Source organism: Heliangelus exortis, chromosome 18 (assembly GCF_036169615.1).
Source record: "Heliangelus exortis chromosome 18, bHelExo1.hap1, whole genome shotgun sequence".
NCBI classification, from domain to species: domain Eukaryota; kingdom Metazoa; phylum Chordata; class Aves; order Apodiformes; family Trochilidae; genus Heliangelus; species Heliangelus exortis.
This window is the reverse complement of record NC_092439.1, coordinates 14837290-14856183: the sequence shown is the minus strand read 5'-3', so window position 1 is coordinate 14856183 and position 18894 is coordinate 14837290. Positions and strand designations below refer to the sequence as shown.

Sequence of the window (18894 nt, the reverse complement as noted above, 5' to 3'; positions counted from 1 at the left end):
AGAGAAGAACATACTGTTCATGTACTTTTTACTATTTTGTACTAAAGCCATGAAACATCTTGCAAACCTGAGCAACAGCCCTGAGCAGGTTTTTGTGAACTACATCATCAGCAGCTCTCTAACCCATGGCTGCTTAGTGATGTAACACATTAAACTGCCTCCGTTAACCAGAAAATGCTATTATTTGTATCAGGTGTTGCCTTTTAGCAGAGGTCACCTTAGCAAATGTTTGTGGACTCTTCACAGGGCAAAATTTAGGATGACTGTCAACAAAATACTGGATTGTGTGGCAACGCTCCTGAGATCCCACATCCATTGCACTTGATCAGGAAGTGCACTGTAATTATTATTAGCATCACTTTTAAAGGCTGCACTGAGTGCTGTGGTACCCAAAGAATTCACAGATTCATTTCTTTCATGCTCACACGTTTACAGAAGTAAAGAGGTTGGTGTGGACAGACCCAAATGGAGCATAACTTGAAACTTCTGAAGTGAAGCTTCTTAAACAGTTTTTAATTGAACTGTCTCTATATGAAAGATACACTCCATTTGTCTGGCACAGATCTTGCCTGGAGACTGAACTGCTTTATTTAAAAGTACAATTTAATGCTTGAATTTACTAGACAATAGCAGGATCCACTGTGATCATGCAGCTGGAATTAAGAAAACCAGCTGTTACTCTTGCATGCAGGTTTCTAGCATGTGCAGGCTCTCTACATGTCAGCTGCTGAGTGTGAATGCATCCTGAGAACATGAGGGCACTATCACTTCCTAGAAAATGGACAGCAAGTGGTTCCTGTGACTGGAAAATCCACACATGGGACTGTGTGATGGAGAACAGTCCATACTGCAGAGTATGTAAAGCCTGCTGCTGCTGGCAAAAATCAGACCAACATCAGTGTTAGATGGAAGGTCTGGAATGAGGAATTGAAAAACAATGTGACAGCACAGGAAGCTGTCCTCTTAGCTCCTCTTTCTATTTACTCCAGCAAAATAGCCATTAACATTTCCTAAGTTACTCTACAAATTAAGTTACCAATCTGTGTAAAGTATGCTAATATTTCTAAGAGAAAAACATTAGCATGGAGTTGTGCCAGGGGAGGTTCAGGTTGGACATTAGAAAGAATTTCTTTCTGGAGAGGGTGCTCAGCCATTGGAATGGGCTGCCCAGGGAAGGGGTGGATTCTCCATCCCTGGAGATATTTCAAAAGAGCCTGGATGTGGCACTCAGTGCCATGGGCTGGGAACCACGGGGGGAGTGGAGCAAGGGTTGGACTTGATGAGCTCTGAGGTCCCTTCCAACCCAGCCCATTCTGTGATTCTATGGAAGCACATAATTTAAAGGATAATTTAAAGGATTTAAAGGAAGCTTCTAATTTAAAGGATAATTTTTTCCCTTCTCTTCAGTGTCTTGCACTGTGGTCATCTTTTCCCTTTGAAGCTGTTCTGGACACAAGCTTTTGCAGGTCTTCATAAGCCTTTCAGAGTAATATTACTTAGGAACTAACAACAGATCTCTACGAAGTTCAGGAACATTATTTCAGGCTTTGTTAATACACTGATTATTCCAGATAGATACACAGGATAGATAACTACAGTAAACAAGTTTAATCTGAATACATCAAATTCTGAAGCCACACACACAACCTCCACACTGCAACAACTAATCCAGCTACACACACAGCCCCAGACCTACTTACATGGAACTTTTGCTACAGCCACTGCTGGTAGAAAGCTATTAAAAAATATCTCAACTGCTCCTCAGAATATTTAAAATTTGAAGACACACACACAACTCTAATACAGTTACAGCATGACTTTTACCACGTGTTGTTTAAAAGTGAATTGCTATCTCCTGGAACACTTGAGGATGGAATTAGCTACTATATAGCCTTTGCTTCTTATGAAAAAATTGTATTGATGTTGTTTCTGGGAGTGGCCAAGATGCATGGCTTGGCCAACTACACATTTTAATCACAATTCTGCTAGACCCATTACTTTCCTATAGTGGTCAGGGAGGCAGGGGAAAACACTGGATAAAAGTTTAAACAGATTATAATTTACTGGAAATAATTATATCCACCTATGTTTCTTCAAACTGGTTCCTGGCCTTCTGGAAGAAACCAGGCTGGGTAGCTACATGGTTAGAAGGCAAAGCATCAGAAAAAGAGTAGCTCCTTGATACAGGAAGGAGCTTTCTGCTGTTACAAGCCAGCATCACAGGACTGCCAGGAAGTTCTGGAGTTACAAGAAGGTTCTCAGTAGCTACTCTGGCTTTCTGCTTGTGTCAGCAGTTGTCAAAAAAAGTTCAAACACATAAAATCAAAGCAAAACCCCATAGTAGAAGAGACATTTCCTCATATGACAGTTTACTATGGTCAAGTCACTTACCTTTAAATTTTGAGCGAATGTTGGCCAGTTCTTTGTTTATCCTCTTTATCTCTGCTTCTTTACTTTTGCCTGAAATCAAAAGAACACATATCAGGACACAGTGCTCTGGACAGACTTCTTCTAAACACAAGTTTTACCTTAGGCTTCTTGCCACCCAATCATACTGTGTTAGGAGTAATTATTACTGTCCCTTCCCAGTATCAGGACTAGACAAAGGCAAAGAGCAGAGAGTAACTTAAACATTGCTTTGCAAGGACATTCAGGAAGCTAAAAGGACCTTCTTGTTTCAAGAAGCTTTGCACATAGCATCAGTCCAATACAAGTAACCTGAGAGTCATTTATTACTGTGTTTCACAAATTTTTCTGTTCTTAAACCGGCAAGAAAAACCTGAATTTTACTTTTTCTCATTACCAGGTAGACAGTGCTCTGAAGGAGCTTCCTAAGCACAAACAGCTTGCGCTATTCCTCACCTTAAGGACAATCCACTTTACTGTCATTCAGTTCAACAGCTTCAAAAACATTCTTAACAGAGGAAGAGGAAAACCAGTAAGCTTACAGACAGCCCAAGGACTCAAAGGACCTCAGACAGAGAAGATATGTGCATAAATTAACTACCAACGTACCCCATAAAGTCACATTTTATTAGGTGACTCTACCACCTTAGGCTTCCCAGCAGAGTTTAGGGTCCCTCTCATGGGATGGAAACTGCTGGGACATGAGCCCCTGCCATGGGGTGCAGTCCCTCAGGAGCTGACTGCTCCCGCCCGGGCTGCCCACAGAGTCATGGACTGAGCTGGGAACAGTCACCTCCCCTGGCACGGGCTCCTCCAGCCAGGGATGCACACACACAGCTGACCCTCTCTGCAACCCTGCACAGGCTGCAGCTTCACCTCTGCCCCCCTGAGACACTTCAGGGGCTACAAATCCACATTTTCCCCACCCCCCGGGGTCCTTCAGGGACTGCTCCCCCGCGCTCCTCCGTGGCTGCAGGGGCACAGCCGCCATCTCACCGCGGGCTGAGGGAGGGAAACCTCTGCTCGGGCACCTTCCCCCTCCTGCTGCACTCACCCTGGGCTCTGCTCTGCCACTGCTCTCTCACCTCCTTCACTCCTCTGCAGGTCTTTTTTTTTTTGTAATTATTATTATTATTTCTGCAGTTTTGTTTTCCCTTTCTCAAATGTCCCTCCCGAGGGCACATCCACCTCCCCAGATCTGCTCAGCAGAACTGGAACTTGGGGAGCTCCCAGAACCTTCTCACAGGAACCCTGGCTGCACACCCCCACACTTCAGAACACCACTGCACTAACCCAAGGCACAGACATGGCAAGGCTTGAAGAGCAGGCCCAGCCTTCCAGGCACCCCCAATCTCACCCGGCTTATCCACATAAGCAAAACATCACCTCAAGGCACTTTAACCCAATACTCCATCTGCACATCCAAACCTCTGTGTCCCCCAGTGACTGCTGAGCACCCCTACACCACACCAAAGACCCCCTACACCACACCAAAGACCCCCTACACCACACCAAAGACCCCCTACACCACACCAAAGATGGATGGGCAGCAGGCCAGATGGACACTGATGGAGTAACTCAAGCAAACAAGTGTCTCCAGTAGGTTAAGAGCAAGTATAGGGGAATCCCATACCAAATACATTCAGATCTTGTAATTTCTTCATTAAAAAAACAAACTCAGGTTTTCTACTTCCAAAACCAATTCTTGCCTAAGGCACAGAAAACTTTTGTACTACTATGCTTGTAATAATGGCCACCAGAGTATGGGCACATGGCAAGACCAGGACACTGCAAAAAGTGTTAGGTCCAAAATGGAAGCAACTACATGGGTTTGCCTTGTCATTTTAACAAAATACCTACAGATTTGTTTCAAACGGACTTTTTCCATCCTACAGGACTGTTTTGTAAGGGGCACTGCTCAAAAGACTGAAGTGCAGAGTGTTTCTTCTACTATAGATTTTAGATTTGTCTTAATTGGATTAGATCTGTGCTGTGCAGACTGGAGATAGACCCAGGTGTTCATGGCTTAGATCCCTGACAGCATTAGGAATTTATAATGGACTGAAGCAAATCTTCTGCTCCTGGTGGGTCCACACTCTACAAACAGAAGGCCAAAATAACATATGCCAAAAGGGTGCAAGTGTTTATGTAAGTAACACTCAAATTTTGCTAAGCTATCATGCTAGCACTCTAATTGGTAAAGATTTGAAAACATTTCCCTTATTCTAAACCATTCACCAGCTCCAGATGGAAATTTTAATTTCTGAAACTAGTAATTTATTTTGCCTTTTAACAACCGAAGAGCACATCTCAATAAAACATTAGCACTGAGTCTGGAGATTTTGAACTTTATTTATATTAATGGGTCAGAGAACCCTGACCTCAGTAAGAGATATTTGATTACCTTAGTTCAGGAGCTATGTCCTTGCTCTCAGGCTTTGTTTGAAAGGAAAGTGGATTGGGATATTTATGTTGAATTATTAGCAATTTCTCTAAACACAACAAGCATGACAATAATCACTGCTCTTAAAAATAAGGGGAGGAAGGAGGGACAAGAGTCAGTACATCTCAGCCAGTTTTCTTAACCTAAGATGAAATGAAGTGTGTAAATTTTTAACTACCAAAACCTCTCTGCCTACTTTTCCAGCAGCACTAACCTGTAACTATCAGATAATCATTTACTGCTAAAAACTGGGGGTTTTGTGTTCCATGCAAGCAACAGAGCATTAAGGGAAGTCTGACTAAAATACTTCAGGAATCTGTGAAGTCAGCACCTTTTGCAGAAGTGGATTGCAGCCTCAGCAACAGAAAAATCAAAATCCCATCCCCCTGTGCACAAAGCTGTGGCAATGAGTTGATAGCAACATCCATAATAAACAACAAAATCCACATCTGGAGGTTAATTCTCTCAAAGTTGAAGACTTACACAGCACATGAACAAAAAAAGCCTGTTTAACTACTTCACATGGTATATCATTTCATCTAGACCTTGACCCAACATAAATACCATAGGAACCTGCTGGTGCTAGAAGTTTAACTCCACACAAAGGAAATCAGATTGAATGAGAAAGCCTTAAGTTGTCTCCCAATGATGGATTAGAGTCTCTATGTGTCTGAAATTGCAGTTTTAGAGAGCAGCTCTAGCACACTGGGTCTTAAGTGTCACTGAGGACAGTCACATAACAACATTGAGGATATCTCTTGGGTTAAAACCAAGCTGAAGGATCTAAAAACAAATTTTCCGAACTTCAGCAGTTATACTGCATGGTAACCTTACTGAAACTTTATTTATTGTTTACACCAGGACCACAAAGCAAAACAAACCTCACAGTGGCAGGTCAATTTGTTTCACATACAAGGAAAAAGAAAATAAGAAACAAAAACCAAGGACCAGTTTTTAGCTATTCAGTCCCACTAAGCAGGGGGATGGGGACAGGGGCTGCTGAAGAAAATGTAATTCATTAGCTGACAAGTTTCCATCACTTTACTCAGCTATAGTAAAACTCACTGAAGAAGTTTCACATCCATATTTTATTTGTACCAACACATTCAGTTGTTACCATCACGTAAGTAAACTTAAATATGGCTAAAAAGGACAGTAAGATCACTACTGATGACAGTTGAATGGGTGCTGTGCTGCAGAACAAGATTAAATTTCCAAACCTGCCAAGACAGCTCTGCTCAACAACACTGCCAGGCTGTGATGCAGCTCCCAGTTTCAGAAATTGCCTGAGCTGTATCCCAACAAAACATGCCCCAGCCAGGCCACTCGACTTGGAGAGCCTTAATAAAGGTCATGTCATGGATACAAACTGATGGGTGGGACAGTATTTAAGACAAGATGACATTTCCACACCAGTTCAGACCACATACTTTTCACTTTCACTTATTCAGGCTTTTCACAGTTTAGCAAGAGTATGACTAAATATCCACAACATAATTAGAAGAGGTGACTGCAAGCCAGGAAGTTTTGGCTGGCTACATACACTGTTTATAGCCTTCCAGCCCTAGCAAATGACTGCTGGTAGTCTTCTCCAAGATGAGTATCTGAGCAGAGATACCCAGCCACAACTTTGTCCAAGGTGTTTATGAGCGATTATTTAATATTTGGCACTTTTCCAGGCTTCAGACTCCACTGTGCTGCTCACTGCCTTCACCAGCAAGGTAAATTTAGTGCATTAATATCTGTAATTACCATCTTGTTTAACAAAGACACACTAATGAACATCAAAAGTCATCCAGTTCTCAGAGAACCAATTACTATTCTTAAATCTCCTAGTAATGCAGAGCCTCAGTACTGCAGGAGTAACACCTCCATACCTAAGTTTGGGGTTTTGCATGACAATTGTTAGAAGAATAAGAAGAGAGAAATTACAGGAAAGGGAACTGTTGAGTTCATACATTTGTTTACACTTACTTGGCAGCAGGGCTGCAAAATTAAGCAAGTGCTTCAAGGTCAGGCTTAGTGGGCTGCCTGTGCCTCACCCAGTGAGCTGCTCCATCAGGAGTCACTTGGTGCTGTGGTACCTGCAGACTGCCCAAACCAACTCTGAGGCACAAAGAGCATCTGTGCTATTACCCACAACTGCTACAAGTTCCTAGATTTCATGCAGACCATTTAGAGACCAGCATATTTCTGAACATTTATTTCCCAAAGGCTTCTAGTGATACCAACAATATAGAGGAGATTTCTGCAGACAAATTGAGACAGGTGTGTCAACAACATTTAAAGCAAAAAGCTTTACATTTAAAGCAAAAAAAAAAAAAAAATTTTTAAAAAAAAAATTGCTTCAGAAAAGTTGAGATGTTCTGGCTCTGATCTGCTTATGGCCAGCAGCTAGTGTAATTGAGCCCACCCAACAGTTCATGTATTTTGAATTTATTCACAAATCAGAACTGTTATACTGTTACCTCTTAGCCTTATTTGCCCTGTGGCTGAGAATGCTATAATTACAGATGTGTCATTATTAGGGTGAACAATTACACAGCACATTGGATAGGAGGCTCTATTAGTGTAAGAAAAACCTTGCAAGCATTCCATCCTGCTTCCTGAAGGCAAGCAGCAATGCTGGCTACTAGTTATGGCACTACCATTTGTCTAACAGAATGTGCCTCTCTGATTAAATTCTGTTATTGAAAAGGCCTTGAAGACAGAACTCCAGGTTTCAGTTGAGGAGAGCAGTAATACAAACACTGCCAAGGCTAAGAGCTGCCCCTGCAGTGGCTGGGAACACCTATGCAGTGAGAGCACAGCTCTTAAACAGAAGATATATACTCAAAGTTAAAGAGGTTGGGTGCTTTCCTTGAGAGTTGAGAGCCAAACACACACATTTTCCTGTTCTGTTTTCATTAGCATCTACAAGGGGGTTGGCAGGTTAAGTGGGAGAAGCATCACAGTCAAGCTGCTTCTAGCTTCTCTTCAGCAAAATACCTTGATATGGTTTCATATCAGTTTGATTCCAGGCTGTACTTCTTAAAAGACAACTCCAGACTGTTCTTTAGCACTGTTCTCCTCCTGGCATCCACATTCCTGCTGTCACCTTGTACTGGTGCAGGTCAGTTAGGGAGTCAGACAGCCAAAAGCAAAATCGGTGTATTTAATCTCCAAAGGGTAAGTCATACCATCCACTAAAAAGTGGTACCACCAGCAGAATACAGTACAAACCAGGTAGGGAGGAAGGTCACTACATTCATCATCCAAACACACTTCAGTTGGTATAAAGGAATCATAACTGGTGAGACACTGGGACAGCTTGCCCAGAGGGTGAGACCCTGGCACAGGTTGCCCAGAGAGGTGGTGGCAGCCCCATCCATCCCTGGAAGTTTTTAAGGCCAGGCTGGATGGGGCTCTGAGCAACCTCAGCTGGTGGGAGGTGTCCCTGCCCATGGCAGGGGGGTGGAACTGGGTGAGCTGAAAGGTCCCTTCCAACCCTGACAATTCTGTGATTCTAATCAAATTACCCACTTGCCTTTCCTATTGCTAAAACAGCTTACCAGCATGATGACAGGATTCTGCTGGCAGGGGACAGAGAAAGAAACTGTTTGGGAGAGGGGGCCCAAATCAAAACAAACACTAGCAGCTCTACAGTAAAAATGGTATAAATTCTTAGAGGAAAATATTCACTCAGAAGTACTCGGTGCATCCATTCTTGCCTTTGTGAGAGAGCTTTATCTGTAAATTCAGCCACTCCTTGTACCTGCCAGGACAGATACTCATGTTACAGCTTTAGAGTATAGATTAGCCACTTGCTATGCAGATCATTACCTTCATTAAGTTAAACACCAAGTCCATCCTCCACCTCCAACTAATCTCTCAGCTGGTTTTTTAGCACAGCAGGGAAGAGAAGAGGGCCAAAAGAGAGGCAGGTTACATAGCAGTATATTAGATTGGTCTGTTTGCTGTATGCCTGCCCTCACCTGGTGTAAGTTTGTCTATATAAATTCCTTCATTTGGCTAAAACATCCAGAGTACTGCAAGAGAGCTGCTAATTCCAGATCCACCTGAGTATGTCTGAGGGAGGATGCTGGTGTTAGTGTTTAAAACTCACTGTGTAACTAATTCAAAGGGACCACTACAAACAAAACACTAGTGTGTTAACACAAGGTGTTATTCTGACTTCAGTTTTGTTTAGAAATCGAGCAGTTCAAAGCTGCAGAACAAGAAGCTTTTTGCTTAATGGTGTATTAACATCCTGTAATGAATAAAACCAGGAGTGTATGCTGTGTGTACAAAAGAGGTCTGATCAGAGGACACAAGTGCTTGTCTCTCATTGAGGATCATGAACCACAGTTGAAGATTGCTCTGCCTACAGAAAGATTGCTCTGCCTACAGAAAGATTGCTCTGCCTACAGAAAGATTGCTCTGCCTACAGAAAGATTGCTCTGCCTACAGACATCCTATTTTCTAATACTCTGCCCATTAAGTGAACTATCCACAGAAGTGACTTATTCCAGTATGCTGCTGAAGATCTGCCCCTATAACAACACTTCTCATGAAACAGCAGGGAGTCACAGGCTTTCCTGTAATCCAGTAATCCATTCACTTCTTGTCCTCACAAGGGAAGGGAAATGAGCTCAAGAGTGCACAATGGCTTGCAAATCCCATCAACAATTCAGATATCCCAGCTACAGTAATTTAATAAAAGTTTAATAATCCAGGTGCTGACCTTGATTTTATTTTTTTTCTAATTAGGCACCAAAAGTTACACTACAGCTCGAACTCTGAAAGAATTTGAGGAGCAATAAGGTCTAGCTTAAGACTATAATTTTTTTTCCAAACTAAACTGAAAGCTTACTGAAGCTCACAGAGATGATCAAATGACTGGGGAGCTGCTGTATGAGGACAGGCTGAGAGAACTGGGTTTGCTCAGCCCTGAGAAAGAAGACTCAGGGAAGACCTTATTGTCATGTTCTAGGACCTAACTGGTGGTTAGCAAGAAGATGGAGACTCCTTTTTACAAGGAGTGCCATGCAAAAGATGAGGGGTAATGGATGGAAGTTACTCCTGAGGAGATCCTGACTGGACACTGCTGGGCCACCTCATCTAAACCATGTTTGTGTCCAGAAAGGTTGGACCAGATGATCCTTGTCCCTTCTCACCTGGCAGTCTGTCATCTGTGGGATTTAATGACATACAGAACATTTATCTGGCAGTTTAATTGACAAAATGACATCAAGTCCTGTCAAGAGAAGAGCTTTAAGCTAAGATATGCAAAGCCATTGAACAGCATTTTCACACTGTAGTTACACTCCCTTGGACAGGGTATGGCAGTATTTGCACTGATTTACAAGTCATTGAGGACTCTCTTCTATGCTAGCTCATGTTCAATTAATAGAAGGACAGTTTGAGGCCTATCCAAAGTCTCCTTCTTTAGCTATCACTTCTAAACTACTATTTCAGGTGTCTTAAAAATCCTCTGTGAGCTGCTTAATTGATGCAGACATGTACCAGTAGTCCTTAACTTTCTCTTACCTATCCTGATGGGTACCTTTATACCCAGGATTTCAAATTCAGCTGTTGTTACATTTTCCAGTGTCTCTGTTGGAGATGTTGGATGTCACATGAAACATTCTAGCTCTTTGCTACTTCTCATCTATTAATTATCCTATTTGCCTACTCTCTTTCCTCAGCCAAACATGCACAAATGTATCCAGTGTAAAAACGAACAAAATAAAAATTAAAAAAAGAGACAAACCTATCTTTATTTAAAAGACTAACCCTCAAAGAGTTCCACTAAGAGAAGAAAGCTAAGAGAAGCCACGGGCAGAGCATCCATCTTGCACATCCTCCTCAGATTAACCTCATGCTATTTGTGTTTTCCTCAAATCACTCTCCTGCAAATAGCAGCAAGTGATACAAGACTTAGTGCTTATTATAGCTCTAAGCAGAACACTCTCAGGGTTTTCCAGGCCAGAACTTGTCTGCATTAGATGAGTGGCCACAGCCTTTCAAGATAAATAGGAGAGCAAATGAAGATTACTTTTCTTTTTATTTCCTCAGAGATAAGGAATCTAAGAAAAGAACTCATTGACTGGCTGAGGAAGTAACTCAAGTCCTACTTTAACACCACATGCAATGCAGAGAAGAACCCACACCTCAGAGGAGCAATGCAGCAGCTTTAGCCCAGACTGGAAGCCAAATGACTGAAATACAGCAGTGACACAAAGCAACTGCAGTCAGACTGCAAGAGTCTTCAGCCTCTGAACACCCTCCCTGTCCAGTACAAAGAAGAATTACTGCATTAAGTTCTATGGAAAGAGACAAGACCTTTCTTTACCAGACCTGTCAGGTTTTATTTAAGGAAAAGATAAAGCTCAAGGAGAATAGAACAGTATTTTGGAACAGAACAGAGACAGAAACATTTGGAGAACAAACTAAAGAAAACCTCCCTCCCTCTGTCCAACTTTTAAGGTGACAGTGAAAAAGTAAAACAGATATCTAAAATACTGAGGGAAATTGAGAACTGTCTTGTCCTCCAAGCCTGTGTCAAAAGCAGCTTTGCCTCCACACCAGCCCATTCCATCAACCCAAGAGTAGATGACTCCCTGATTTTAAAGTGGAGGAAGGGGTTCCCAGCAGTACACTTAATATTGTAATAGAAACTATTTCTATACTACCACCTCCAGAGGTACAGAGAAAAGCAAGCTTTCCTAGTTTTCAGGATGAACAGTAGATAATACTGTTGTTGCAACAGAGTAGGCTGAGTGACAAATGGCTCAGAAGTACTCCATCACCAGGCAAGCATAAAGCTGTTCTCAAAAAAAAAAAGACATACTCCTGATGATGTTATCTGTCAGCCAGAACAGTTGCAGAGTTTATAAAGCACTATCTTGTATGAGCTGAATCACTTCAGTGGCTTTGCAGTACAAGATGTAAGGCTATTTAAGAATAATTATTCCTTGCATGTGTCCATATGCTTACAAGACACCCAGATGTTAGACTTGAGTTCATGAGGCATTTCAACCCAGCAGTGACACAGACTCTTACCCACCTGAACTCTTAACCTGAGCAAAATACAGGATTCAGAGCTTTCCAATGCCACTACCACCACAAGCCACTTTACAGCATAGCCATCCTTGCTCTTTTCTCCCTGAGCCACATTAACTAAGTGCTAATTAATTGGGCTATCTGAAGTACTTTAGCTTTCAAGCAATAGTCCTCTTATCTCTTCTCTGGTGTCTACAAAGGATAAGGTAAAAAGCCATTTGCTGTACTACTTCATTTATGTTAGAAAACAATTCAGCTGAAACAAGTTTCTAGAAAATCCCACACATCAACTGGCAAGTTGTCCAGCATATGAAAGGGGAATTTTCTTAAATAAGAACAGGTTGTCCAGAGAGGTTGTGGAGTCTCCTTCTCTGGAAGCATTCAACCCCCTCCAGGACATACTCCTGTGCAACCTGCTCTGGGTAAGCCTGCTTTAGCAAACCAACCATTCCATGACAGAAGCATTTAACATGCGAATCAAAAAGTTTTATAGATAACCCAAGTGCCAAAAATATGCCTGATACACAAGTGACAACCAACCTTTTATCTATTAAAGACAGATTAGCAGTGCAAGCTGTTTGCTAACTCACAAACAACTAGAGCTGTATGCACCAAAAACTGCTATCATGTAAGAATTTTTTACCAGGCAGTTACAAGCTTCAAAAAGACAGGCAAGACAAGCACCACATCCAAACCAGTAATGTAATAAACCTGTAAGAGAATAGTGCATCATTTAGTGCTGCAGACATAGTGACAAATGCCAAAGAAATCAGACTTGATGTAAGGAGATTAAGCATCTCTTAAAGTAGTCAGTCTAAATTTACATAAAAATAACTATGATTAAATAACCTGTTCAGGTTATTTTATTACCTTGAAATCACAGGCTCTGAATCCACCTGAGCAAATGTAGCACACAACAACTGCATTTTCATTTTTCAACAATATCTATGATGCTCAATTGTTATTTGTGCAAAATCTTTAAGAAAAAAATCCACACACTAGGTTTCAACCTTACTCATAATGTGGAAGGAATGCAGGCAAACCAAACGTGTCATGCCCCCATGGTGCTATCTCAAATAGATAAATGAGTCAAACACAACCAAAATTTAGATTGAAATTCTGAGTGCCAGCAGACGTTTTGCCCAGCTGTGCAGCTGCCAGACACTTAGTCCAACTTTAAGGCTAGAAACAGGTTAATGGCTGCACCAGGGGTCTAAGCTTCCCTCCCATCTCAGAACAGGAACACTTCCCTAGATTTACAATTCAAAATGTTTACCTCAACAGCTCTTACTTTTTGTTCTTGACAACTATCTAGCTCCCACTCAGATGAGGAAAAGACAGAACTTAGGCCAACACCAGTGCCTCCAAAGCACAGCATTTTTGGGAATCTCAGTCTGCCTATGCCAGCCCCATGGTTCACTGGCAACACAGAGCTCCCTTAAAGGAAACAGATTGAAATGCCATTAGCTATTGAGAAGCTGCATAGATCATCTACTACTGGGAATTATCAGCTCTTTTGCAGCTAATTGGGAAGATGAAGTTACTTCTGTCACTAGGAAGATGAGAAAGATACAAAAGTAGAGTTCCCAAATAGCTACCTGGACAGGGACAAAACATTTGAGAAATAACAGTATTTGCTAAACAGTAAGAGTGTTAACCTTTTATTTGTACCACAAGCAAGGTACATTTTTGTCACTCTTGCAGACACTGAGAACATGAGATGTTTGCTGCCCAATCAGGTCAGAGAGATGGCCTTCCCATCAGAGTTCCCACACTGCCTACACTGGAAAGCCTGTAGGGAAATCAGTATTTAATTTATTCTATTCTGCTACCTTAAATCTTGTTATTCCACATCTCTAAACATAGGTTAGGAACTTAAGAGCTTGGATGTTTCTCTTGTGTTCTACTGAAAACAAAAGTGGACAAAGTGTTAACCTACTGCAAGGTATCCGAGACACTGAAGAATAAAACCATATAATTTCTAGGTAAATGAATGAAAACAGTAATTTAAGCAAATACTGGGTAGATAAGACAGCAAGTCTTAACTGCTGTGACACCAGGGCACCCAACAAAACATTCAGTGAATAGTTGGGCCAACCAGACAAAGCCCAAGAGCACCCATGTAACCTTGAACTGATACACATTTTATAAACTGCCTTTTAGATAAAATTAAGTCTAAAGAAACCTAAGGACCTGCAATTCTGTTCTGAAAAAACACTGCTACAGCTTCTGCTGCAAGGAAGACAAACAACCTTGAATTTCACAAACATGGCCTGTTTACGTGGCCAGAAGTCAAAATTACCCGAGTTTAGTTTAAAGAAATTGCATTTAAACAGCATCATTTTATCAGTATAATTTCCTCCCCAGTTTTCTGCACCAGAAGTGATCAACAAGGTTTTTTTTTTCAAGCCGGTGTGGTTGTTCCAATAGCAGCCCAGTTAAGATCATCCTAATTTGCATTACACCTCCAAATGCACTTTCAGGGGTTAGATATGGCACATTACAGCCATTCCTTTTAAAGCAGCCTCAAGTTACCTACAGAGAGACACAGGTGGACAAAAAAGAGCTGTTTCATCACACCAACCAGTGACCTTAGCCCTTCCCCAGGCTATTCTGCCACATCACACACTTAGATCGCTAACTCCGATTAATATTAAACTCCTATCACATGGAATTCCCAGTCAAAAAGCAGAGCACCGAGGTGTGCCCCAGACACAGCCCCTTCCCACCCCGGGCAGCAGCAGTTTTATCCTGCCCTACCCCTCAGGGTATGCTCCCCCTTTTCTTTCTGGGGGACACTTGCACACATCCTTCCCCATCCCAGTTTTAATTACACGGATTTCTGTGGAAGGAGAACTTTGAAGCTCATTTAAGCCAAGCCCAGGCATACCCCCAGCAGGCCCTGCTGGCAGACACCCTTGGAGAGGCCTGCTTTCCATCACTGACGGGTGGAATGGAAACCCGTGGTTGGATTTGGAAACACATCAGCGAAGCCTCTCGCCAGCTCGCCACAACCTCCCTCACACACCCCGAATTCACTCCGGAGTCGCTTCAGTTACCAACAGCCGCGGAGAGGGCACCGACCTCTCGGCAGCCTTTTCCGCCAGGGCACTGACCCCGACGCCCAAAGCCCCCCCGCAAGGGCAGTGGAGATAGAAGGGAAGGAAAAACCTCACACAACCCCCCCCAAAGGCACAAACCACCCCCGAGCCCCAGCCTGGGGCTGATGCTCTCCCCAGCCCCGGCCGCGCCACCTCCCCCGGCCGCACCGCCTCCCCCGTCCTCACCCCCCCCCCCCCCCCCCATCCCCCAGGGCGCGTCGCCATTTCGTGAGGCAGGAAGGCTCCACGGAGCCAGAACGGGGCTCAGGAGAGAGAGGAGAGCACTGAGGGCAAAAAGAAACCCCGGACCCAAGGGACAACGGCCCATGGCAACGGCCTGGCCTAGCCTGGCCAAGGCCCCGGCCCCAGCCCCACCCCCACCGCGCCTCAGCCACTCACAGTTGCGGATGTCGGAGATGAAGACCGCCAGGCCCCGCATCCCATCGCCTTTCGATACCGCCGGCATCGTGGCGCACGATCGCGACCGCCCGGCCCCACGCCAAAACCCCGCAACCAAGCCCCGCCACCCGCTCTCCCCGCGGGGCTCTTCAGGGCCGCTGCCACCGCCGCCGCCTCTGCAGCGCGCAGGCGCCGCCGCCGCTTCCGCGCCCCCGCGGGCAGCAGCCGCCCCGGGCTCCGGCGCCCCCTGACGGGCGGAGGCGGGAGCGCTGCCCCCCCCTCCCCTCACACGCACAACGCGGGGCCCACGGGTGAGCCCCCGGCTCCGGGGGAATAGAACCCGGTCCCCGGTACTCCCCGAGGGAAGGCGGGCGGTGCTGCGGGCCGGGAGAGGTGGGTGCTGGGTGTTTGTTTGGGGCCTGGAGAAGGAAAGGCGTTGGTGCTGCTGGGAGGGGGTGAGGTGAAGTGAGGGGCGGCGGGGCCGCTGCAGCCGCGGGTGGGAGCGCTGCGTGGTCCCCGCTTAGGAGCGGCCTCATCAGTTCCGCTCCCCGTGCCCGATTTTATGTTTTTATAATTTCTGATGGAAAAGCATCAGTCCGTACAGGTGCCTCAGAGGATGTAACCGCTGCGGGAGGAGGAGAGGGAGGGCAGAGCAGGAGGCAAGAAGGGAATGTCACTGTATCAGTGAGCTCTGGGCAACCCCTCATCCCAGGGGTTTGCTTCTGAGGTGTGGAGAGCAGCACACAGGCTCCTTGTGATCCCGGAGATCTTCCTCCAGCTCAGGATCTACTTCACAGAGGCTTTGTAGTCACCCTGAACATTTGCAAGCCCAAGAGCTGCAGTGTACAGAGCCATCTTTGTCACACACCTCTGGAGCCTCTCCTGGTAAAGTCACCCTCTCACGGGGTAAAGTCACCCTGTGTACAGAGCCATCCTTTGTCACACACCTCGGGAGCCTCTCCTGGGCTGGTAATGTCACCCTGTGTGACATGTGGCAACTCACAGCTCTGCAAACCCAGGGCCACCTCTGCCTCATGAGGGCTGCAGAGAAAACACAGTCCCAGGACACAGCTACCACGGAGACTGAAAACACTTCAAGGTTGAAACTGTCCTAAATGTGCCAGAGAGGTGGGACTGCACTGAGTATTTAATCTTATCAACTGGAAAGACATTCAAATGGTGCCAAAACTGGGCTAGTCTGGCTAACCAGAAGCTGGGAGTTCCAGTCAAATGCAAGTGATTACTGTACCCGGTGGATTATAATGACCTAGGGGGGTTAGGGCTATTGGAGACCAATTAGTCATTTCATCTGTTTTCCTGTATACCTCAAGCTATTTCATTTCACCTGTTCTTTTTTCTTTTTCTTTACCCTGAATTGAGCCCCAAAAGTACTCAGTCTTGTCCCGACACCATCAAATTCACTGTTTCCTTGGCTAGTTTGCTCCCATGGTTAATCCTCCACATTTAGAACTTGCATCTTATTTAAATTTATCAAGCTCCAGTGTCTTTAAATTAATGATACATTTTTTTTCTCAGAAATAAAGAACTACAAAATGCTTGATACTATCTCTGATAATGCTATACACCTCAGGTCGTCTCTCTAGTGTCTATTCTGCACGTTTTCAGAATACATTAGTGCATATTAGTACTTTTGGGTTGTGCAGGTATCTATTAAAAAGACAAGATGAAAGTATGTGGTAGTCACACAGATGTCTGTCTGGATCAGTTTTGTAGACCAAGTGCAACTACAGGCAGTCCTGCACAACTGGTCTTCTGTTCATCTCTGATTCTCTGCATCTTTAGGCTTACATGAAGAAAACTCTTCTTTTCCACAGCTTTACAAAGAGATTTTGATGCTTAAAGAGAAGGTGCATTTACCCTTGAAGTTCAAAACTTGAGATGGCACTGTGTAGGTGTGTCTGTTCCAGAAAAAAATAACACGTTTTTAGCTAGCCAAATATTGAACTGATTTCTACTCTTAAGAGCACAATGACACCTACAGGCTGAAGGCATCAGTCCTGTCTGGATGGATTCCAGTCAATACTGCAGCTGCAAGTCATGCAGGGACACTTAAACTAAGTGGAGTCTTAAATACTGCTAGCAGAATAGCTGTGGCAGTACCAAGCTCAGCATGGGCTGCAAATTCTGCTTGAGATCTGGGGTAAATATTCAAGCAGTTAATCTACACGTAGCTCTCTAGTTTTGTAATTATGCTGCTAAACATTTCATTTGAAATGGCACAGTATGCAGTGCACATACCCTGGTTATTTTAAGTCAGCTTCCTTTGACTGACTTTTGAGGCTTTACTATATCCATCCTTGCTCCTGATTTTCTTTTTGCCTCAACATGATTCCATAGGCATGGGATTAGGTGAATGTGTAGGTATGTCTGCCCTTGCTGTCTCTTAATTTCAAGCTTATCAGCCCATTTGGGACAGTTTTGGTAGGGAGATTAAAAAATTATGTGAAAATTTAGGTAGAGGGAAGAGAGCCAGTAATGGTCTCCAGATGCCTCCTGACTGAAAGAAACATTGTGATGTGAGCTCAGCTGCTGCTGTACAGCACAGAGGGCACACAGGCTCAGCCTGTGAGAAAACAGACTTCATTAGTTCCACCCATCCCAGCATGTTGTGATTTTTAAAGAGATTTCTTATTATTGTAAAATCAGCATTAAAGAGGAAATAGTCTCAAGAAATGTTTTCCTGTTACATAAAATCTACTGCAGCACATTTGTTTGCCAACAAATCCAAAATGTCTACCCTTTCCTTCCCATGGTATACAGGTAATATAATTTTTGTGCAATAATTTCACTGCACTTTGGTAGAAACTCTTGAATAATTACACTGACATACAACTATTACCATCCAACTGCATGGATTCAGCTGGTGAGCATCCATTTGTGGGAATTACAAAAAGAAAATTCGTCCTTTCCATTTATTATTTCTGTCAGATTTGTCCCCCATCCCATTGGGTATTGCTTTCTTCTGCTCCTCATGCTCATTCTAACCATTACTGGAACCAAAAAGAGATAAGGAGAAAACAGAACCATTAGCTTCTCAACACATGCACTCAATCGTGTTTCTTTACCTGACATTTAACATTTATTAACCACCTTCTGACCATGTTCCAGTACTTAAAAGGGGCTACAAAGCAGAGGGAGACTCCCAATTCCCAAGGAGTCCATGGACAGGACAAGGGGCAATGGGCACAAGGTGCTCCTGGGCAGATTCCCATTGGACACAAGAGGAAAACTTTTCACTCTGAGGGGAAGGGGTGGATTCCCCCACCTTGGGAAGTTTGAAGTCTCAGCTCGATGGGTGCTGAGGCAGCTCAGATCAACAATAATATGAGAAGGGTTGGAGCAGGGGATCCCTGAGGTCCTTTCCAGCCTGACAGTCTGGGATTCCATGATTATCCACTAACAAAGAGCACAAGTTTATCAGCAATGTCTTCTGCCATGTCCAAGTATCAGATGTGCTGCTTTCAGTACTAAGAAACAAAG

The 18894-nt window shown here is 43.9% G+C and overlaps 1 protein-coding gene across 5 annotated transcripts in view; it reads right to left on the bottom strand.

Moving 5' to 3' along the window:
• AP2A2 (adaptor related protein complex 2 subunit alpha 2) overlaps positions 1 to 15595 on the bottom strand; it is a 48820-nt gene extending 33225 nt beyond the window's left edge. For 2 of the 5 annotated variants that reach the window (XM_071762416.1, XM_071762419.1), the window contains exons 1-2: positions 15394 to 15595; positions 2392 to 2460 (exon numbers count right to left, since the gene is read on the bottom strand). In XM_071762416.1, the coding sequence (XP_071618517.1) occupies positions 2392 to 2460; positions 15394 to 15460 (136 nt within the window). In that variant the 5' untranslated portion in view covers positions 15461 to 15595. The remainder of the gene's footprint in view (positions 1 to 2391; positions 2461 to 15393) is intronic. The other 3 variants (XM_071762420.1, XM_071762415.1, XM_071762418.1) reach the window with 3 other exon arrangements.
• Positions 15596 to 18894: the final 3299 nt, after the last annotated feature.